At 44.7% G+C, this 24,148-nt stretch overlaps 1 protein-coding gene across 2 annotated transcripts in view; it reads left to right on the top strand.

Moving 5' to 3' along the window:
• ints7 (integrator complex subunit 7) overlaps positions 1–24,148 on the top strand; it is a 66,225-nt gene that overhangs the window by 33,944 nt on the left and 8,133 nt on the right. The window contains exons 13-17 of one of the 2 annotated variants that reach the window (XM_048536458.2): positions 11,160–11,366; positions 14,574–14,768; positions 21,766–21,869; positions 23,033–23,101; positions 24,046–24,144. In XM_048536458.2, the coding sequence (XP_048392415.1) occupies positions 11,160–11,366; positions 14,574–14,768; positions 21,766–21,869; positions 23,033–23,101; positions 24,046–24,144 (674 nt within the window). The remainder of the gene's footprint in view (positions 1–11,159; positions 11,367–14,573; positions 14,769–21,765; positions 21,870–23,032; positions 23,102–24,045; positions 24,145–24,148) is intronic. The other variant, XM_048536459.2, reaches the window with a different exon arrangement.

Below are 24,148 nucleotides of genomic sequence, written 5' to 3'. Positions count from 1 at the left end.
ATGACTTAATGTCTTTGAGATAGCTTATCAAAATTCTCCTGGAAGTACAAATATATAACACATCTTCTGGTTCCTCTCCATCTGCTTTGATTGAGACTTCCCCCAAAACTCTAATAAATTAGTCATTCATGATTTCTCTTTCACGAAGCCATATTGACTATGCTTGATTATGATTTTCCTAATGTTCTGCTGTTACTTCCTTAATAATTGATTCCAGTACTTGTCCAGTGATTGATGTTGGGATAATTGTCCTATACTTGACTGATTTTTGTCTCCCTTTTTAAAAAGGAGTGTCACATTGATAGTTTGCATTTGGTGTCCTCTGATGCTTCTCCAGAATCCAAAGATTTTTGGAAAGATTCAACCAAAGGATCTACTATTGCTGTCGCTACCTGTTTTAGGGTCCTAGGATGCAAGCCATCAGGGCCAGGCCTTGAGCCCCAATTAGTTTGTCAAATACTACTTTTGTAGTGATGGCGTGGGTACTTAATTCCTCCCTTGTATTCTTTAGTATTCATGGGTTGTTCAAAGTATCTTCTACCATAAGGACTGATGAAAAATATCTGTTTGACTCCTCTGCCATTTTCCTTGATCTTCATAACTGTCTCCCCAGATCCTTTCTCTAAGGATCCTATCTTTACTTTGACCTCTGTCTTCCCTGTTTTCATGTATTTAAAAAAGCTCTTTTTGTCAGTTTTTAATATTCCTTGCTAGTTTGCCATTCGTAATTTACTTTCGCTCTCTCTCTCTCTACTTTTCCCTTCATGGTAGAGAAAATAGGATAATGTATTTGACTTTCTAGGGAATAAATAATAAATAAGGATTGGATTTTCGAGTACTTTTGTAGCATGGGTCTACAGTGCAGCCTGTAGATCCCACATATACTCCGTGGCAACGTAAAACCGGAAGTGAGGTAGTCCAGTTCAATGGACACTAGAATTTAAATGACAGCCGGGAAAACATAACAGTGCTTCGTCAGAGATTGCACTGATGATGTTACCCAGCAGGGTAATGAAACATCTGTGGAACAACAAACCAGCTCAGCGAGCCAATCAACCACAATAAAGATTGGAATTGAAAGAAAACTGTAATATTGATTAAAGAATTTAAAGTTTGGCAAATTACCAGGAGCAGCTAGTTTCTATCCCTGGATTTTAAAGGAAACAGTTAACAAATTTTCCAAACTGCTGAGAGCCCAGGAATTATTCTTTAATTTTGGAAGTTCCATTATGTAAGGAATAAGCGAGAAGGCCACAACATTGTTGATTTGATCATCTGGCATCTGTTATGGGGAAGTTAGTGGAACATATAAAAAAGGAGTGATTGCACGTTTGAAGAAATTTGTACTTAGCAGAGAAAGTCAACACAAATTTGTAAAAAAAGATCTGAAAACTTGCTGTTGGAGTTCAAAATAGATAAGTGTTGCTTAAGCGTTTTCAGATTTCGAAACAAATCATTGAGGTATGTAGTGAGGAGCTTTTTCAACTGTTGGGGAACTAAGACAAGCAGCTATAACCTTAAAATCATGGCCAAATCATTGTAGGAAGAAGGGTGATAGTGTGTGGAACTCTTCAGAGACCAATAGATGCAAGTTCAGTTATAAATTTGAGATTTTGGTGAGCCAAGATGTTAAGATTTCTGAAGTAAGGATGACTAATTAGAGTTAGCATCTATGACCTCATTTAATGGTGGAAAAGGCACAAGGGGCTGAATGGATTATTTTTATTCCTAACTGAATATTAGGAAGACCAAAGCTTATTGTTTTTCAATCTTTACCACAGACTCTGCTTTCTAGCCACTGACTCTGACTACCTCCCTTGCCATTCATCCAAGCTGAAGGAGGCTGAAATTTTAACACTCTGTTCTCAGCTTCATATCCTGCCTTATACCATTCATTAAGAGTTTTGATTTTCATCCATGCAATATTACCTGCTTTCATCTTCACTCATCCTTATTTTCTTATTCTATCTTGGCTTTGTCCCATACTAAATTTCTGAAACTTTCATCTTTTCCCTTTCTGATGTCGGCTTTTTGTGCATTGCTCCTCCCTTCTCCCACCACTGACAGAATCTTCTACTAATTCTGTTCTCTGAAACGTTGCAGCGAATTTTCTTCCTTCTCCTCTTCAGAAATTTCCTCAGAGCAGAGCTATTCAACTAAAGATGTCTCTCATCCTAATTTCTTTGCCCAGGCATCAATCTATTTCTATTTTATATTTTCTGTTCTTTTACCATGCATTGGGCTTTCCTGTACTGTGAAACTGCTGTGTAATTGAAAGTCATCATTAGGTGGTGATGTAAGTCAAGTCTTGAGTCATGAAGTCATACAGCATGGAAACAGACCCTTCAGGGTCCAAGAAAACAAAGTGTGGAGCTGGATGAACACAGCAGGCCAAGCAGCACCTCAGGAGCACAAAAGCTGACGTTTCGGGCCTAGACCCTTCTTCAGAAAAGGGGGATGGGGAGAGGGTTCTGAAATAAATAGGGAGAGAGGGGGAGGCAGATCAAAGATGGATAGAGGAGAAGATAGGTGGAAAGGAGACAGACAAGTTAAAGGGGCGGGGATGGAGCCTGTAGAGGTGAGTGTAGGTGGGGAGGTAGGGAGGAGATAGGTGAGTCCAGGGAGGACAGACAGGTGAAGAGGGCGGGATGAGGTTAGAAGGGAGGAAATGTAGGTGCGGCTTGAGGTGGGAGGAGAAGATAGGTGAGAGGAAGAACCGGTCAGGGCGGCGGGGGCAAGCTTGGCTGGTTTTGGGATGCAGTGGGTGGAAGGGAGATTTTGAAGTTTGTGAAATCCCCATTAATGCCATTGGCCTGCAGGGTTCCCAAGCGGAGTATGAGTTGCTGTTCCTGCAACCTTTGGGTGGCATCGTTGTGGCACTGCAGGAGGCCCAGAATGGACATGTTATCTAAGGAATGGGAGGGGGAGTTGTAGCGGTTCGCAAATGGGAGGTGCAGTTGCTTATTGCGAACCGAGCGTAGGTGTTCTGCAAAGCAATCCCCAAGCCTCCGCTTGGTTTCCCCAATGTAGAGAAGCCACGACAGGTACAGCGAATACAGCATACCACATTGGCAGCTGTGCAGGTGAACATCTGCTTGATGTGGAAAGTCTTCTTGGGGCCTGGGATGGGAGTGAGGGAGGAGGTGTGGGGGCAAGTGTAGCACTTCTTGCGGTTGCAGGGGACAGTGCTGGGTGTGGTGGGGTTGGAGGAGGTGTATTCTAGGTAGCTGTGGAAGTTGGTGGGCTTGAAATGGATTCAGTTTCTAGGTGGCTGCTTAAGATGGAAACAGAGAGGTCCAGGAAGGTGAGGGATGTGTTGGAGATGGTCCAGGTACTCCCACAGCGACCTAGAATACACTTCCTCCCACCCATCTTCCTGCAAAAGTTCCATCCCTTATTCCCAATTTCTTTGACTCCACCATATCCGATCCCAGGATGAAGTATTTCACTCCCATACATCTCAGATGTCCTCGTTCTTCAAGGAACGCAACCCCCCCACAGTGGGCGGGAATACCTTCGACCGTGTCTCCCGCATTTCCCGCAATTCATCCCTCACATCCCGCAATAACCGCCAAAAGAGAATCCCCCTCGTCCTCAAATACCACCCCACCAACCTCCGCGTCCAATGCATCATCCGCCGACACTTCCGCCATCTACAATCCGACCGCACCACAAAAGACATTTTTCCACCCCCACCCTTGTCTGCTTTCCAGAGGGACCACTGTCTCCGTGACTCCCTTGTCTGCTCCACGCTCCCCTCCAACTCCACCACACCCAGCACCTTCCCCTGCAACCGCAGGAAGTGCTACACCTGCCCCCACACCACCTCCCTCACCCCCATCCCAGGCCCCAAGAAGACTTTCCACATCAAGCAGATGTTCACCTACACATCTGCCAATGTGGTATTCTGCATTCGCTTGTACCCATTGTAGCTTCCTCTACATCGGGAAACCAAGCGGAGGCTTGGGGAACGCTCGGTTCGCGATAAACAACTGCACCTCCCAGTCGCAAACCGTTTCAACTCCCCCTCCCATTCCTTAGATGGCATGTCCATTCTGGGCCTCCTGCAGTGCCACAATGATGCCACCCGAAGGTTGCAAGAACAGCAACTCATATTCCGCTTGGGAACCCTGCAGCCCAATGGTATCAATGTGGATTTCACAAGCTTCAAAATCTCCCCTCCACCCACTGCATCCCAAAACCAGCCCAGCTCATCCCCACCTCCCTAACCTGTTCTTCCTCTCACCTATCCCCTCCTCCCACCTCAAGCCACACCTCCATTTCCTACCTACCAACCTCATCCCGCCCCCTTGACCTGTCTGCCCTCCCCGGACTGACCTATCCTCTCCCTACCTCACCACCTACACTCACCTCTACAGGCTCCGTCCCCACCCTGGTTAATAAAATGTGAGGCTGGATGAACACAGCAGGCCAAGCAGCATCTCAGGAGCACAAAAGCTGACGTTTCGGGCCTAGACCCTTCATCAGAGAGGGGGATGGGGTGAGGGTTCTGGAATAAATAGGGAGAGAGGGGGAGGCGGACCGAAGATGGAGAGAAAAGATGATAGGTGGAGAGAGTATAGGTGGGGAGGTAGGGAGGGGATAGGTCAGTCCAGGGAAGATGGACAGGTCAAGGAGGTGTGATGAGGTTAGTAGGTAGATGGGGGTGCGGCTTGGGGTGGGAGGAAGGGATGGGTGAGAGGAAGAACAGGTTAGGGAGGCAGAGACAGGTTGGACTGGTTTTGGGATGCAGTGGGGGGAGGGGACGAACTGGGCTGGTTTAGGGATGCAGTTGGGGAAGGGGAGATTTTGAAACTGATGAAGTCCACATTGATACCATTAGGCTGCAGGGTTCCCAGGCGGAATATGAGTTGCTGTTCCTGCAACCTTCGGGTGGCATCATTGTGGCACTGCAGGAGGCCCATGATGGACATGTCATCTAAAGAATGGGAGGGGGAGTGGAAATGGTTTGCGACTGTGAGGTGCAGTTGTTTGTTGTGAACTGAGCGGAGGTGTTCTGCAAAGCGGTCTCCAAGCCTCCGCTTGGTTTCCCCAATGTAGAGGAAGCCGCACCGGGTACAGTGGATGCAGTATACCACATTGGCAGATGTGCAGGTGAACCTCTGCTTAATGTGGAATGCCATCTTGGGGCCTGGGATAGAGGTGAGGGAGGAGGTGTGGTGACAAGTTTAGCATTTCCTGCGGTTGCAGGGGAAGGTGCTGGGTGTGGTGGGGTTGGAGGGCAGTGTGGAGCGAACAAGGTAGTCACGGAGAGAGTGGTCTCTCCGGAAAGCAGACAGAGGTGGGGATGGAAAAATGTCTTGGGTGGTGGGGTCGGATTGTAGATGGCGGAAGTGTCGGAGGATGATGCGTTGTATGCGGAGGTTGGTGGGGTGGTGTGTGAGAACGAGGGGGATCCTCTTTGGGCGGTTGTGGCGGGGGCGGGATGTGAGGGACGTGTTGCGGGAAATGCGGGAGACGCGGTCAAGGGCGTTCTCCATCACTGTGGGGGGGAAAGTTGCAATCCTTGAAGAACTTGGACATCTGGGATGTGCGGGAGTGGAATGTCTTATCGTGGGAGCAGATGCGGCTGAGGAATTGGGAACAGGGGATGGAATTTTTGCAGGAAGGTGGGTGGGAGGAGGTGTATTCTAGGTAACTGTGGGAGTCGGTGGGCTTGAAATGGACATCAGTTACAAGCTGGTTGCCTGAGATGGTGACTGAGAGGTCCAGGAAGGTGAGGGATGTGCTGGAGATGGCCCAGGTGAACTGAAGTTTGGGGTGGAAGGTGTTGGTGAAGTGGATGAACTGTTCGAGCTCCTCTGGGGAGCAAGAGGCGGCGCCGCTACAGTCATCAATGTACCGGAGGAAGAGGTGGGGTTTGGGGCCTGTGTAGGTGCGGAAGAGGGACTGTTCCACGTAACCTACAAAGAGGCAGGCATAGCTGGGGCCCATGCAGGTGCCCATGGCCACCCCCTTAGTCTGTAGGAAGTGGGAGGAGTCAAAAGAGAAGTTGTTGAGGGTGAGGACGAGTTTGGCTAGGCGGATGAGGGTGTTGGTGGAGGGGGACTGGTCGGGCCTGCGGACAGGAAGAAGCGGAGGGCCTTGAGGCCATCTGCATGCGGAATGCAGGTGTACAGGGACTGGATGTCCATGGTGAAGATGAGGTGATGGGGGCCAGGGAATTGGAAGTCCTGGAGGAGGTGGAGGGCGTGGGTGGTGTCACAGACGTAGGTGGGAAGTTCCTGGACCAAAGGGGAGAAAATGGAGTCCAGATAGGTGGAGATGAGTTCGGTGGGGCAGGAGCAGGCTGAGACGATGGGTCGACCAGAGCAGGCAGGTTTGTGGATTTTGGGAAGGAGATCGAAACGGGCCGTGCGGGGTTGGGGAACAATGAGGTTGGAGGCTGTGGGTGGGAGGTCCCCTGAGGTGATGAGGTCATGAATGGTGTTGGAGATGATGGTTTGGTGCTCGGGTGTGGGGTCATGATCGAGGGGGCGGTAGGAGGTGGTGTCGGAGAGTTGGTGTCTGGCCTCGGCGATGTAGAGGTCAGTGCGCCATACTACCACTGCGCCACCCTTGTCTGCGGGTTTGATGGTGAGGTTGGGGTTGGAGCGGAGGGCTGCCCGTTCTGCGGGGGAGAGGTTGGAGTGGGTGAGAGGGGTGGAGAGGTTGAGGCGGTTGATGTCTCGACGGCAGTTGCAGATGAAGAGGTCGAGGGAGGGTAGGAGGCCTGGGGGTGGTGTCCAGGAGGAGGACTTGTGTTGGAAGCGGCTGAAGGGGTCAGTGGAGGGAGGGTTAGGCTCGCGGTTGAAGAAGTAGGCATGGAGGCGAAGACGGCGGAAAAACTGCTCTATGTCCAATCGTGACTGGTATTCGTTGATGTGTGGTTGTAGGGGGACAAAGGTGAGCCCCTTGCTTAGGACTGACCGTTCGTCCTCAGTCATTTGGAGGTCTGGGGGGATGGTGAAGATGCGGCAGGGTTCAGTGTGGCTGTCTTCTCTGGGGTTGCTGGCTGTGGAGGTTGTGGGCGGAGCGATGAGGTCGTCGGCTGTGGGTGGGGTTCCGTCGGCGTTCTTCTCTGGGGTTGCTGGATGTGGAGGTTGTGGGCGGAGTGATGAGGTCGTCAGCTGTGGGCGGGGTTCCATCTCAGGCAACCAGCTTGTAACTGATGTCCATTTCAAGCCCACCGACTCCCACAGTTACCTAGAATACACCTCCTCCCACCCACCCTCCTGCAAAAATTCCATCCCCTATTCCCAATTCCTCCGCCTCCGCCGCATCTGCTCCCACGATAAGACATTCCACTCCTGCACATCCCAGATGTCCAAGTTCTTCAAGGACCGCAACTTTCCCCCCACAGTGATGGAGAACGCCCTTGACCGCGTCTCCCGCATTTCCCGCAACACGTCCCTCACACCCCGCCCCCGCCACAACCGCCCAAAGAGGATCCCCCTCGTTCTCACACACCACCCCACCAACCTCCGCATACAACGCATCATCCTCCGACACTTGCGCCATCTACAATCTGACCCCACCACCCAAGACATTTTTCCATCCCCACCCCTGTCGGCTTTCCGGAGAGACCACTCTCTCCGTGACTCCCTTGTTCGCTCCACACTGCTCTCCAACCCCACCACTCCCGGCACCTTCCCCTGCAACCGCAGGACATGCTACACTTGCCCCACACCTCCTCCCTCACCCCTATCCCAGGCCCCAAGATGACATTCCACATTAAGCAGAGGTTCACCTGCACATCTGCTAATGTGGTATACTGCATCCACTGTACCCGGTGCGGCTTCCTCTACATTGGGGAAACCAAGCGGAGGCTTGGAGACCGCTTTGCAGAACACCTCCGCTCAGTTCGCAACAAACAACTGCACCTCCCAGTCGCAAACCATTTCAACTCCCCCTCCCATTCTTTAGATGACATGTCCATCATGGGCCTCCTGCAGTGCCACAAAGATGCCACCCGAAGGTTGCAGGAACAGCAACTCATATTCCGCCTGGGAACCCTGCAGCCTAATGGTATCAATGTGGACTTCACCAGTTTCAAAATCTCCCCTTCCCCGACTGCATCCCAAAACCAGCCCAGTTCATCCCCTCCCCCCACTGCACCACACAACCAGCCCAGCTCTTCCCCTCCACCCACTGCATCCCAAAACCAGTCCAACCTGTCTCTGCCTCCCTAACCTGTTCTTCCTCTCACCCATCCCTTCCTCCCACCCCAAGCCGCACCCCCATCTACCTACTAACCTCATCCCACCTCCTTGACCTGTCCGTCTTCCCTGGACTGACCTATCCCCTCCCTACCTCCCCACCTATACTCTCTCCACCTATCTTCTTTTCTCTCCATCTTCGGTCCGCCTCCCCCTCTCTCCCTATTTATTCCAGAACCCTCACCCCATCCCCCTCTCTGATGAAGGGTCTAGGCCCGAAACGTCAGCTTTTGTGCTCCTGAGATGCTGCTTGGCCTGCTGTGTTCATCCAGCCTCACATTTTATTATCTTGGATTCTCCAGCATCTGCAGTTCCCATTATCTCCATCCCCACCCTTTTAACTTGTCTGTCTCCTCTCCGCCTATCTTCTCCTCTATCCATCTTCGGTCCGCCTCCCCCTCTTTCCCTATTTATTTCAGAACCCTCTCCCCATCCCCCTTTTCCGACGAAGAGTCTAGGCCCGAAACGTCAGCTTTTGTGCTCCTAAGATGCTGCTTGGCCTGCTGTGTTTATCCAGCTCCACACTTTGTTATCTCGGATTGTCGAGCGTCTGCAGTTCCCATTATCTCTGGTACAGCTTTATGGTCCAACCCATGTGCACTGACCAGACATCCCAATTTGATCTAATCCCATTTGCCAGCATTTGGCCTGTATCTCTAAACTCTTCCTATTCATTTACCCATCCAGATACCTTTTAAATGTTGTAATTGTGTCCGCCTCTCCCACAACTTCTGGAAGCTTGTTCCCTACATGCAGCACCTTCAGGGTGAAAAAGCTACCCATCAGGTCTGTTTTAAATCTCTCCTCCCACCATAAATCTTTGCCGTCTAGTTTTGGTCTCCCACAAGCTACTCTCACTCTTGCTGACTGTATCATGGCATAGGATCTTTGGTGTCCTAGCCAATGACACTAATGCAAGTTAACCTGTTATTCATATCCTTTACCATTTGTTTGTCTTTGGCTACGTTATGGATGTGTATGAAGATATAACTTCAAAAGCAGTTAATTGATTTTTGCTTTTATCTAAGATGTCTAGCAGTGCCATGCCACATCATTTAACGCAGTTGGAGTAAGAAAGTCTTCCTTTAATTATATAGTACCTTGGCGTGACCACACTTTGAGTATTTTCTGCCGTTTTGGTTTCCTTACTGCAAAAGATATACACATTGCATTCTCCTATTGTGGCAAAATTGGGACTGGTTCTTTGCCAGTATTGAACAGGGAACAGTTTCAGGGGCAGGCCATTTAAGACTGAAGTGAGGGGAATTTTGTCACTAAGAGGCTTTCTCTCCTGCAGTGGGTCTTGGAGTCTTAATCATCAAATATGTTCAAAACAGATCAATAGACTTTTGCATATTAAAAACAAAGAGAATGCAGGGATAGCACAGAAAGATGATGTTGAATTAGAAGTAGTTAACGCACATTATGAAAACTATTTTAGAGATGTTAGTTAAAAATTGAACATTCATAACTTCGTGTATTGTCAGTATAGTACATGGGTTTTTGGGGTGATTTGATATTTTGTTTTTTTTTCCCCAACCCTACAAGCTCTCAGAATAAAGTGTAATTAACATGTCATTCATGTACTCTTCATTGTGATGACTGTAATTTGGTAGTAATGGCTTATTGACAGTTTATTTGCAGCCTCTAGTGGCAGATACAAAGTAGTGCAACAATGTCACGCTGAAAGCCCTGTATAGTATAATTATATTCTAGTTTTAAAGTGTTCCATCTTTCCTCCCCTCACCATCTGCTCCCCACACTCCAAAAAGAAATTCCTGGCAGAACAAAAATAATTAACATTTTCGACATTAAAAAGGAATGAGAGTATCTGATTGGAGAGTCTGGACTTGGAGTCGGATCAAACAGACTTGTTTTTGCTTTTTTTTCTACCTAGTTAGGCAACTTAGATTTGCAATGACCAGCTTTCTGGTTCTCAAAGGAACAAGTTAGCCTCAGTAGTTTTCCATTGAAAGTTCGACTGAGTTCTGAAGACAGGGTCAAAATCCTGGAACTTCCTCCCTTAATGGCATTGTGGATGTGCCTACATCAAATGGATTCAAGAAGGCAGCTTACCAATGTCTTCTGGAGACCAATTAGGGATGTGTAATAAATGCTGATCTAACCAGCGACATGCACATCCTCTGAGTGAATTAAAATAAAAACCTCATCGGTCCTGGAATGTTAATTCTGTTTCTGTCTCTCCTCTCAGATGCTTCCACACCTGATGAGTTTCTCTATTTTAAGGTTTTTTTTAAATTTCAGATCTCCAGTGTCCAAAGTATTTTGCTTTGATTTGAAAGTCTCTGATGTACACCTTCGTCCCTACCTGTTCATTGTCTTTTCAGCAAGCTGTTAGAGCACGAAATATGTATGTTTAGATTCAATGTTTGTTAGTACTAGAATTGAAATTTTAGGGACAATCAGGTGGCATTTTAAATGCTCTCTGCAGAGACACCATATATTTGTTTACTTTGTTAAGTACGTATGCACATGTTAACATGACCAATAAGCATTCCTTCATATTTTTATCTGGTATTGAGGCATTGTATGATGTAGCAACTGTTCTGCAGTAAGAGGCATTGTTAAGCCACTTCATAAAGCAGTCAAGACTTACAGTGTAACCCATGGTTGCATGGTTCATGTCAGCCAGACCCCCTGCTGGCTTTTGTTCCTCTGGCTTCCCCACATCCTTGTTAGTGGCGCACAGAATGCGGTAAGGCACAGTCACTTCCTGCAGTCCGTCCTGTCACGGTCAGGGGAAGCCACTGGCGATATCTGCATGTGCATGACGGGCATGTGTTTTATATAATCACTCTGAAGATGGAAAGTAAAACATCAGTGAAAATCCCTTCAAGCCGTTTCATGCTTATGTATTGACATGTCACCAGTATGCACATATTTGTTTCAACTGATCGTTCTCTTTTCTGGTATTTTCAGGGAAACCATGATATGGCTGGAGATCTTTACCATGGCTTGTTGACACAGGTGGCATCTGAACATTTTTACTTTTGGATAAACAGTTTGAAGGAATTCTCGAGAGCAGAGCAATGTCTGGCTGGCCTACAGGACAGTGAATCTAGTGTCGCACTGGCCTGTATTGCTGAAGCTTTAAAATATTACCAGAGGGGCATAGCTTCATTGACGGTAAGTTGCAATCAGAATGAATATTTCAATTGTGAATTTGCTTTAGCAGCAATCCAACTTGTTTAGATTTATTTTCTTACAGAATAGATTGTTGATAACTGTTTTATCCAATCTTCTGATGGCATTGTTTTTGGCAGATGTGTCCTATGTTGGTTGTTCAATTTGAAGGAAGATATCTTGGGTCATATAAGACTCTGCAGGAATTTATTCACAAATGTACTTCTTTTCAGATCTAAACTAAACGTCACTTATTGAGGGATATGTGGGTTAGGTTATTTTATTTTTGGATTAGGAATATTCCACGGCACAACATTGTGGGCTGAAGGGCCTCTACTGTGCTGTACTTTTCTATGTTCTGTATCATGCAGGAAAACCAGTTAAGTACAATGTAGTTTGTAGAATTATCTTTCTTTTGATGGGTTGCTGTGACATAGGATTTTAGGTTAGTGCAAGTGATGCTGAAAAATTAGTTGAAACAAAATACTCTAATGCCATGAATCCTAAAATACTGAGGGAAGCCGGAGAGGCAGTAGAGAATCTGTCAATCTTTCAAACATCCTTCCATTTGTAAGTTGTGAATGATGATTGTTTGAAATTCTGACTTGGTGTTGGTATCTGCTTCGGTTCAATGAGGTTAGTTGCTGTACTAAGCATCTTTTCTTTTGAGGAATCAACTCTAGCTGCCTTCTTTCTACTCGCATGACATATCAATAATATCCCCTTGTGAGGTGAACCAGATATTCCTGCCTTTGGTCAATTCATTTTGACAGAATGAAATGCAAATGGTCAGATATGAATCATTTTGCTACTTAATTTAACATCAAATGAATGTAAAGATAATTATACTGACTGAAGTTTCTGATTTCAATCTATCTGACTTATCTGAGATAATGGACACTGCAGATGCTGGGGAATCCAAGATAACAAAGTGTGGAGCTGGATGAACACAGCAGGCCAAGCAGCATCTTAGGAGCACAAAAGCTGACGTTTTGGGCCTTGACCCTTCATTGCTATAGTTCAAATAAAGAAACGTGACAAGACAAACAAGGCATCTAACTTATCTCCAGTGTTTCTGACTTTGAGATTCCTCGTTGCTTTCGGTTTAACTAGCCTGACTGTTACTTAGTAAAGCTGGAAGGGGATATGAAAAAGCGGGAAGGATCAAGGAAAACCCCAAGGCTTTCTATGCTTATGTGAGGAACAGGAGGATGGCCAGAGTGATGATAGGGCCAATCAGGGATAGTGGAGGAAACTTGTGTGTGGAGTCAGAGGAGTTAGGGGAGGTCCTTAATGAATACTTTGCGTCGGTACTCACCAGTGAGAGGGACCTTGACATTTGTGAGGACAGCATGAAACAGGCTGATGTGCTCAAACAGGTTGATGTTAGGAAGGAGAATGCGCTGGAAATTTTGAAAAACGTGAGGATAGGTAAGTCCCCTGGGCCAGATGGGATATACTCAGGGTTTTTATGGGACGCGAGGGAAGAGATTTCTGCTCCTTTGGTGATGATCTTTGCATCCTCACTGTCCACTGGAGTTGTACCAGATGATTAGAGAATGGCAAATGTCATTCCCTTGTTCGAGAAAGGGAATAGGGATAATCCTGGGAATTACAGACTGATCAGTCTGCCTTCTGTGGTGGGCAAATTATTGGAGAGGATTCTGGGAGATAGCATTCATGATCAGTTGGAAAAGCACAGTTTGATTAGAAATAGTCAGCATGACTTTGTGAGGGTCAGGTCATGTCTCACAAGGCTTATTGACTTCGTTGAAGATGTGACAAAACACATTGATGGCAGAACAGTGGATATGGTGCATAAGGAGTTTAGCAAGGCATTTGATAAGGTTCCCCATGTTAGGCTCATTCAGACAGTAAGGATGCATGGGATTCAGGGAAATTTGGCTGTCTGGATACAAAACTGGCTGTCAAATAGAAGACAGAAGATAGTAGATGGAAATATTCAGCCTGGAGCTCGGTGATCAGTGGTGTTCTGCATGGATCTGTTCTGGGACCTCTGCTCTTTGTGGTCTTTATAAATGACTTGGATGAGGAAGTGGAAGAGTGGGTTAGTAAGTTTGCTGATGACACAAAGGTTGTTGGAGCTGTGAATAGCGTGGAGGGCTTTTGTAGGTTGCAATGGGACATTGACAGGATAAAGAGCTAGGCAAAGAAGTGGCAATGGAATTTAACCCAGAAAAGTGTGAAGTGATTGATTTTGGAAGATCAAATTTGAATGCAGATTGCCAGGTTAATAGTAAGATTCTTGGCACTGTGGAGGAACAGAGGGATCTTGGGGTCCACGTCCATAGATCCCTCAAAGTCCCTACTCCAGTTGATAGGGTTGTAAAGGACGCATATGGTATGTTGGCTTTCATTGGCAGGGGAATTGAGTTTAAGAGCCATGAGGTTATGCTGCAGCTCGAAAAAACCCTGGTTAGACCACACTTGGAATATTGTGTTCAGTTCTGATAGCCTCATTATAGGAAAGATGTGGAAGCTTTAGAGAGAGTGCAGAGGTGATTTACCAGTATGCTGCTTGGACTGGAGGGCAGGTTATGTAGGAAAGATTGAGGGAGCTAAGGCTTTTTTTTTTCATTGGATCGAAGAAGGATGAGAGGCGACTTAATAGAGGTGTGCAAGATGGATGAGAGACATAGACTGGATAGCCAGAGACTTTTTCCCAGGGTGGAAATGGCTATTATGAGGGGGCATAATTTTTAGGTGATTGGAGGAAGGTGTAGGGGAGATGTCAGAGGTAGGCTCTTTACACAGAGAGTGGTGGGTGTGTGGAATGTGATGCCGGCAATGGTAGTGGAGTCAGATACTTTAGAGACTTTTAAGCGGCTCTTGGATACACACATGAATGATAGTAAAATGTAGGGTATGCAGAGTAATTTTATCTTAGTAAGATAATAGGTTGGCACACCATCATGGGCTGAAAGGTCTGTACTGTTCAATGTTCTATGTTCAGTTTTCCTGTCTTTTTAAGAAATTCCTTGTTTTCATAAACCGCTTGAACAGACTGCATCTTGAGAAATGTGAAATCCCTTCATCTCCAAAATAAACCATTGCTGTCTGATTTAGTTTTAGCATCCTACTTGAAGCAGTCGTACAAAATGTAAAGCAAACTTGATTTAATGCAAAAAGCTTATTGAGTAATTTGAGAGCATAATAACTAAATTATGTTAAATATAACATTATTTTTAGGCTGCAAGCACACCTTCCAACCCCCTGACTTTTCAGTGTGAATTTGTCAAACTGAGGATTGACATGCTGCAGGCCTTCTCCCAGTTGATTTGTACCTGTAACAGCCTGAAGACCAGTCCTCCACCTGCCATTGCCACAGCAATTGCTATGGCATCTGGGAATGATTTACAGAGGTGTGGCCGCATTACCAACCAGGTATGTACGTATTCTGTTGTATCTTTCAATCAGCATTATGATGTAGCTAGACGATCGTTAGATTTTTTCTCCAAATCAAAGTACCTAAATTGATTTCATGAAGCCAAACTGGCAGCAGAAGTAAGTTGACTGCCATCTGAATTCTTTGCATTACACCAGCGAACTAATCTATAATGTTTACATTCTTGATGGTATGAATGGTACTTTGCAAACTGCTGCAATAATTAAGCTCATGGGCTGTAAAGTCCAATATTGACCATATTGTTTATCAGCAAAATGTGAAAATTTTCCGATTTTCAGTTTGTGCTGTGTTGAGTAAGTTTCATGGTACCAGGTCTGCCAGGCTCAGTGCGATTTTTCTGTGCAATCTTCCATTCTTCACTTTATTAATTATACCGTTGGGGCTGTTTGGAACCAAGGAATTGTGTTGCAGAGAAGTGGCACGCTACTGAGTCCGAGATAATGGGAACTGCAGATGCTGGAGAATCCGAGATAACAAAATGTGAAGCTGGATGAACACAGCAGGCCAAGCAGCATCTCAGGACCACCAAAGCTGATGTTTCGGGCCTAGACCCTTCACAGTGTGCTGCTCAAGCCTCAACACTTAAAACATTGCCCAGTAGGAATGTTCACTTGCCATTTCACGGTCAGGGATCTGGATTTCTTGGCGATGCAGTGGTGGAGGTGAAAGCAGTCTTTTTTCCAATGAACTATTTCAGTAGGCCACACTTCCAGCCCCAGTCAGCTTGGACTCAAGTTGCACTCCAGGTCACTGCTGAATCCTGAGTGAGAGGGAGCACTCGGCATTCAGGGAAGTTAGTGATCTTGCACTTCTACTAGGGCACTGTCATCTTCTCTGTGCTGCATTACATTTACAGGGCTAACACTCGTTCTAACTCTGACATAGCCCGTTCATCTCACCAAGTCTCATGTACTATTCATGTATCAGTACTACCTGCTCGTCTATCGAACGTAATTTCTCTCTTCACCTAATTTCAGGAAGAAGTAGCCCTTAAGGGATCTAAGACCAGTTGGAAGGCAGGTGGCAAACATCAAATACTATCTGTGAAACTTCTTCCTCTTGTGTGAAGTAAACCTAGACTTGGCTGGAGAAGAGTATGACTGCTCATGTGGGTGTGCAGAGACCTTTCAGTGGGCAACCGTATCAGTAAACTGTCATGGGCTGTTCTCCCCTTACCAATAGTGCTAATTCTTTATTAATGCGCTGAAAGGAAGATACTGCCCCCGAGATTGCTTTGGCGATTCTTTCCCCGCACGTTGAGCAGCTTAGATTTTCACTTGGTAGCTTCTCTTTCTAGATTAGATTGCAGAGTATAATCTGGTGAGCCCATTGCTGATATGTTTCTGCAGATGATTGAGGAAGGAATGCCACTTGATTAGCCCCTGCCAGGCTATAAGACCCTGTTCTCAGCCATTAATGACTTTGTTAGTCTGCATAGACGGGTCGAACAACATCACGTATATTTGTCAGGGTGAGTGTGCCAAGAAAAGCTGCATGGACTGCTGCCTCTTACAGGTTGAGTGCACGCTGAGAGGATGCACAATCGTTTTGGAACAACAGGCAGACTGTATTGTGCTCTAAAACATTAAGGTTTTAAACATGATGAAAGGAGGTTCATTTCAACATGCTAGCTATTAGGAGAGACTTTGCTACACAACATTCAGAAATGATATTCTGATAGATGTACTAGATGTACTAATAGCTACCTAACATTAGCCACGTGCTGTGTAAGTGCAGTGTCTCACTAACTGCTGCTTTTTCGTTAACTGTAAGTAGGACATTTTATGTCCACATACAGATCACCTGAAGATTTCAAGCTTGCATTCACGTGGATAACAAGACATTTATCCAGCAATCCAAAAAGTTAAAAACCGCACAGGAACAAGTTCCACATGCCTTTTTCATTAAGTAGTGTGTTCGTTTGTATTAAGAATAGAATCTTAAACAATTAAATGAAGTCCAAATCAATCATGTGGAATAACAATTTCCTTTAGTCTGGCTTTGTAATTACTCCTAAACAGTCTCTTGGATGGTCCTCCTGGTCAATTTCCTCATTACCTCTTCCTCAGAATATTACTGCTGTTGTCATCTGCATTCAGGACCCCCTGTCTCGCTTTGTCTGTTTTTGTTGTGAAGGGCACAGCATGGCACACTGATGCAGGACACTTTGAGCTGCACTGCAAGAACCCGTCAGAGTAATCTAAGTACCAAAACCTCATCCTAAGGAGGGCTGTGGTCTGTACCACTATGGTCTGGTCAAAGCAGGGATAGAATTTTATCTTCATTCTGTGTCAATCCAATGTTTTTGTAAATTAATATGAGCCATGTGTGTAGGGGCTTTCCCTGTCACCATCCCTATTTGGCCTGAGTATGTTGGAAGACGGTAGGAACCTGAGATTACAGCAGGCCAAGCAGCATCAGAGGAGCAGGAAATTTGACATTTTGGGTCTAGGAATGTGGGTGCAGTCAGTAGTGTGGACAGCACGCACCTGGAGGAAACTATCGATAGTGGAGAATCCCAGGGTTGGAGCTGATTGAATCTCCTTTTCACAAGGCACAAAGATGAAGAGCTCTGGAGAAAATGGAATCAGTACCATCCCAGGTGCATTCATTGGTTGAAGATTGGGAAATGCTGCACAGTTCCCCAGCTGCTTCTTGACGCAAGCTGCTGATATAAAAGTTGAGGGCAGTTATGACCTTGGCAGTCACCAGGATAGAACTGCCACTAAGTCCTTCAGAGCATAAGTCCTGCTGCAGCAGACAATACAGGTCGGCGATGGTGGAATCAGACGTCCTTAATGGGTGCTTGCACTGACTTTTAGACAGTTGAGGAAAATGACTAGGCGTGTAGATGCGCAATCTCATCATTTTCCCTCCACAGAGCACATTCACCTGCTGCTTCCCCCTCTGGAGACTGTGTGATAGCGGCTGGACGGCACTGTTTTTGCTGGACTTGCCAATGATAATGTAATTGCTGTCTCCTTCAACATTGTCTTTGGGTACCAAGGTCACAGTGACTCCAGACATGGTGTTTTCCCTGTGATATCTATGAGTAGATTGTGGAGAATTTCAGAAAGATTAAGCAATCTTATTGAAGGAACTTGTGAGCCTTCCCATCCAGACCAACAAAGTCTCATGTTAAGCCCTCATGTTAAGCCCTCATGCTGTGTGGCGTAGAGGCTTCCCAAGGGGGTCATTTATAAAGCCTTACAAGGAGCTGTGAGGTATGTGACCATATCTAATTTGTTTGTTGTACTACAGTGAGTGAGTTAGTAAAGCAAATCATAATGTAGTATCTCAAAGACTTTCATGCTTAGAATAGAATAGAATTCTGCCTAAGCCAATGTCTCTTTCTTTGCCCTGGAAGTACATTTCTGATGGGGTGTGGGAATCACTGGCTAGACCAGCACTTATTGCCTATCCCTTAACTGCCCTGGAAAAAGTGGTGTGATGAGCTACCTTCTTGAACTGCTGTAGTCTTTGGTGTTTAGGGACGCCCAGTGTTAGGAAGGCAGTTACGCATGTTTGACCCAGTGACAGTGAAGGAACGGCAATACTGTTCCAATTCACAGTAAAGTGTGACTTGGAGAGATACCTGCAGGTGATGATCGTCCTATGCATCTATTTCCCTTGTCCTTCTAGATGTCAGAAGTCCCAGATTTGAACGGTCCTGTTGGAGAAGCTCTGGTGAATTTTAGAATCATACAGCACGGAAGCAGACCTGTCCATCTAGCCAGTCCTTGCTAAACATAATCCCAAACTAAACTAATCACACCTGTCTGCTCAGTCGCAAACCATTTCCACTCCCCCTCCCGTTCTTTAGATGACATGTCCATCATGGGCCTCCTGCAGTGCCACAATGATGCCACCCGAAGGTTGCAGGAACAGCAACTCATATTCCGCTTGGGAACCCTGCAGCCCAATGGTATCAATGTGGACTTCACCAGCTTCAAAATCTCCCCTTCCCCCACCACATTCCAAAACCAGCCCAGTTCGTCCCCTCCCCCGACTGCACCACACAACCAGCCCAGCTCTTCCCTTCCACCCACTGCATCCCAAAACCAGTCCAACCTGTCTCTGCCTCCCTAACCTGTTCTTCCTCTCACCCATCCCTTCCTCCCACCCCAAGCCGCACCTCCATCTCCTACCTACTAACCTCTTGCCACCTCCTTGACCTGTCTGTCTTCCCTGGACTGACCTATCCCCTCCCTACCTCCCCACCCATACTCTCCTCTCCACCTATCTTCTTTTCTCTCCATCTTCGGTCCGCCTCCCCCTCTCTCCCTATTTATTCCAGTTCCCTCACCCCATCCCCCTCTCTGATGAAGGGTCTAGGCCTGAAACGTCAGCTTTTGTGCTCCTGAGATGCTGCTTGGCCTGCTGTGTTCATCCAGCCTCACATTTTATTATCAAGCATACCAAATGCCTTTTTAACCATCCTGCCTATATGTGACGCAAACTTTAATGAGTTATTTGCCTGCATTCCTAGGTCCCTCTGTTCTACAACACTGCTCAAGGCCCTACCATTAATTGTATAAGCCCTACCCTTGTTTGTTATAGCAAAATCCAATACGTTCCATTTATCCAAATTGAACTCCATTTGTCATTTTTCAGCCCATTGACCCATTTGATCAAGATCCCTTTGTAGACAGTGAAGAAGGTTTTCTAAGATTACAATGTTGCCAATTTTGGTGTTGTCCGCAAACTTACTAACCATGCCTTCTATACTCTCATCCAAATCATTTATATAAATGACAAACAAGAGGATCCAGAACTGATCCCTGTGTAACACCGCTGGTCGTAGGCCTTCAGTCCAAAAAGCAACCCTCCACCATTACTATCAGTCTCCTGCCTTTAAGCAAATTATGTGTCCAATTAGCAAGCTCACCTGAATCCCATGTTACCAAACTTTACTAATTAGTCTACCATGCAGAACCTTGTCAAAGGCTTTACTAAAATCCAGGTAAACAATGTCTTCTGCTCTGTCACAATCAACCTTTTGGGTAACTTCCTCAAAAAAAACTCAGTAAGGTTTGTGAGACAAAATTTTCCTCACACAAAACCATGCTGACTAGCCCTAATCAATTTTTGCCACTCCACATGTCCATAAATCCTATCTTTTATAATCACCTCCAACAATTTACCCACACCCGAAGTCAGACTCACAGGTCTATAGCTCCCCGGTTTCTCCTTAACCTTTCTTAAACAAAGGTACTACATTAGCCACTATCCAGCCATCAGGCACCGTCTTGTTATAGATGATGCAAATATTTCCGCAAGGGGGCTCATAATTTCCTCCCTTACTTCCCACAAGACGCTCAGATAGTTTAAATCAAGTCCCAGAGATTTATCCATCTTTATATTCTCTAAGACTTCCCAAACTTCCTCTGCAATGTGAACTGTTTTTAAACCATCAACATTTATTTGTTGTTTTCTCTCAACTCCATTTCTTTCTCCACAATAATAACTGACGTGAAATTTTCATTTAGTATCTCTCCCATCTCCCTGGGTTCAACACAAAGAAGACCTCCTTGATCTTTAAGAGGCCCAACCCTCTATCCAGTTGCTCTCTTGCTTTTAATGTATGTGTAGGATCTCTTTGGATTATCCTTAACCTTATCTGCCGACGCTATCTCATATCGCCTGCTTTCCTTCCTGATTGCTCTCTTAAGAATGACCCAACACTTGTTATATTGATTAAGAGATTCAATTAAACCAAGTTGTCTTTTTTTTTTAAATTCTTTTTATTCTTGATTAGAACCTCAATATTTTTATTCATGCATTATTCGTACCAGCCATACACTTCACACTAACAGGAATAAAATGCCTCTGAACTCTTGTCATCACTCTGTTGAACGCCTTTTACCTGTAAACAGTCTACTCCAATCAACGTTTGAAAGTCAGTGTCTCATATTTTAAAATTTGCCTTTTGGGAGTAAACCAGAAATTACTACTTTTCCGGTTTTATTTTTTAATCTTCTATCTAACCTCTTAAATTTACTCCGTCCCACTTTGATCCTTTCCCTAAAAGTTTATTCCTACCGATGTGTTGAATAATTTCTGGTTTCTCAATCTCACTTTTAACAATACGGTTGAAACGTTCAGAAACATCCTTAATTCTAGCACCAGGAAAGCAGCAAACCATCCTAAATTTACACACACTGCTACAGAATCACTTGTCTGTGTTGCTGACAGCAGAGTCCCCATAACAATATTTATATTGAATCTTGTCAAAAGTTTACTAACATAAGAAACGTTCCAGTAACTAGTGTCCAATAACTAACTCGCTCTTCCAATATCCTTCAAGAGACTATCCCCTTCAACTGTTTCAAAAACTGAATATCTATTTGATAGAGGGATAGCCACCAGAACTACCTTCTTTCCTTTCTTACAGCTACCCATCTATCTGACTCATCCTGCTGGATAATAGTTTTTCTAAATCTACTAGCCATCTCACTCTGTACCTTTTATATATGGCCTTAATAACATTTATCCTATATTCTAGATAGCACATTACTGGTGTTGAAGATGGTGGATGGGTCCAGTCTCAAGTGGATTGTGTTTTTGATTATTTCCCTAAACACTGCTCATGATAGCTTTATAGATGGTGGACAGGTAATAAGAAGATAGGAGGCGGTTTACTTGCCGCAAAGTTGATTTACAGTTGTGGACACAATGTTTATATAACTGGTCCAGTTCAGTTTCTGGCCAGTGGTAACTCCCAAGATACTGATTGTGGAGGATTCAATGATGATGCCAAGCAGAGATGGCTAAAATGTCTCTTGTTTCAGTTGGTTATTTCCTGCCACTTGTGTGACTCATGAGCATATATACTGTTTTTGATTCTTTTGTGGAATTATGATAATGCTTCCACTTTCTTCACATGGGCATTAGTACTTTTTAAAAATAGGTTAAAGTTATGCTAAGTAAAAAAGTGCACATTATTCCAATCTCAGTGTGTTTGCATTTATTTAGATGAAGATATCAATGGAAGAGTTCAGAAGTTTGGCAACACGCTACCATGACCTTTATCAGTCATCCTTTGATGCTGACTCTGCTACCTTGAGAAATGTTGAGCTGTATCCTTTTTCGCTGAGCTGTAAATTGCTGTTTTGAACCTAAGTAGTGATAACAACAAAGTATGTGGAGGCAGAAAACCAAAGAACTCTCAGTTGTGTATAAATTACCAGTCTCAGCATGTAATTGGTTTGTGTTTTCTTTATTAGCAATTGCAAATTCCTACTGAATTGTTTTGAGTTGCACAGAAGCGTACAAATGTCTGTCGCTTTCATCATTTATCATTACTAAAATTTGTAGGAGTAGGCCATTCAACCCATTAAGCTAGCTGATTGGATACTTCAATGCCTTTTATCCACTCGACCCTCATGACCTTTCACACCATTGGTAATCAAAAATTTATCAAACTGTACTTTAAATATTCTTCCACTAAGTTTCCACAGCTTTCTGGGGATAGCATTCCAAACATTCACCATCTTCTGAATAAAAATAATTCTCCTCATCTCAGTCCTACTTGGCACCCCACTTAGTTGTAAATTGTGCCCCAGTACTAGATTCTCCAGGCAGGAGAAACATATTTATTGTATATACCTTGTCTATTCCTTTAAGATCCATAGGTTTCAAAGAGATCACCTCCCATTCTTTGAAACTTCAAAATAATACAGGCCCAGTTCGCCTGGTCTCTCTCCATTGAGCAGAATTGCTGTCCCAGGAGCAAGTCTGGTGAACCTTAGTTGCACTCTTTCTGTGGCAGTAATATCTTTCCTGAGAAGACCACAACTTGACAAGTTTTGATTTTGCAAATGGGTTAATCCGATCTTGCCTCCAGAGGACAGAGTGTTGGTGTATTTTATTCTATACTGCATTGACATCGGCATTGGGAGTTAGTGATTGGGAAGCTCGGGGTTAATTTTATAGCATCAGATTGGCCAATCTTAAATATTCTGCTTGGCATTTAAAGGCCAAGAAGTGGTGTACATAAATGGTGATCAAACAATGCCACCAGCTTTATGCTTGTCCTAAAGTTACAAGTTGACGTTACGATTTCAGTGCAGAGGCAGAATAAATGATACATTTCAATAATATAAGTTTGGAGGGATTACTTATGTTACCAAAGATGGTCACCATTTTTACTGACTAATAATGTACACAGTTGAGAACAAGGTGGTACAGTTTGAATGACTAAATTGGTTGCCAAACACTGTAGCCTTAACTTTATTCATAGACAACAACAAAGTTGCCTACTGATTTCCCACTCTATTGAAGCTCTAATCCTAGATCCAGATTCTGCTAGGTAATGCTATGCCTTTTATTGTGTGACAGTTCTACGAAATAGTGGTATACCCTGAAATATCTTTGACAGGAGCTTGTTATAGAGAAAGAAGTGGCATGTGCAGTGGGTTAGAAACCTCATTTCCACTTCAATTTTGAATTCAGCTGATGCGATGATTTATTTTGTTCTGCTTGTTAAAATGGACTTGATGAAGCACTTTGTCAGCTTCCTTCCTGGGCCTAATACTTTGCATCAATTTCCATATAAAATTGGCATGCATTGACTGAGGCTGCCAGCCTAATTCAAGCTGCATGGACAACAGATGCACGAGTAGGTAATGTTTTAATGTTGGAGTTGAGGCTTATTTTTGGTGCAGAATTGAAATACTGTTACTCCACAGATGGCTGTGTTGCATGTAACTTGACATCATTTAAAGGTAGTGCAGAAATGTACCAGAATGATCTCTATCAACGTACTCTGCAGCAAATCTTGTCAGGGCACCAAACATCATGCCGAGAACTTAGTAGATTTAACAGCCCTGCTTGCACACCACTCCAGTGCTGCAAGCTAAATATATCACGATCAAAAAATTGAGAAAAATTCAATGACTGATACACGGAAGTTTGAAACTTAATGGAATAAGTTCACCTCCTCAGTGATCTCTTGGGAACCTCTGTTTAATATTGATCTCTTGATTAGGAAGAATGAATTATTACATTACCAACTGTGTAAGATATTGATGTTGACTCTTGTAAGGGCTGCTTATTATATTGTCTTCTTTGTGATACTATTGGCGAGAGTATAAAATTAATTTTCAGAGTTACAGAAGCCATGTGTAGCTGCAAAATTAGCTATTATATATCAATAATAACCTGCTCCACAAAGCACAGGTTCAGCAGCCTCTCCCTGATCTTCAGTGGCACCTGAATGATTCATTTCCACCATTAACCATTGACTCTGTACAGGCTGGACCAGGCATATCAATATTCTGTCTACAGTATCAGAATAGATACTGAGTGGTTTTGGACATGTGGGACATTTCATGATCCCTCAATTTCTTTACGGTAA

Source organism: Stegostoma tigrinum, chromosome 9 (genome assembly GCF_030684315.1).
Source record: "Stegostoma tigrinum isolate sSteTig4 chromosome 9, sSteTig4.hap1, whole genome shotgun sequence".
Taxonomy (NCBI): domain Eukaryota; kingdom Metazoa; phylum Chordata; class Chondrichthyes; order Orectolobiformes; family Stegostomatidae; genus Stegostoma; species Stegostoma tigrinum.
The sequence above is the reverse complement of the archived record's forward strand: the minus strand, read 5'-3'. Positions and strand labels throughout refer to the sequence as shown.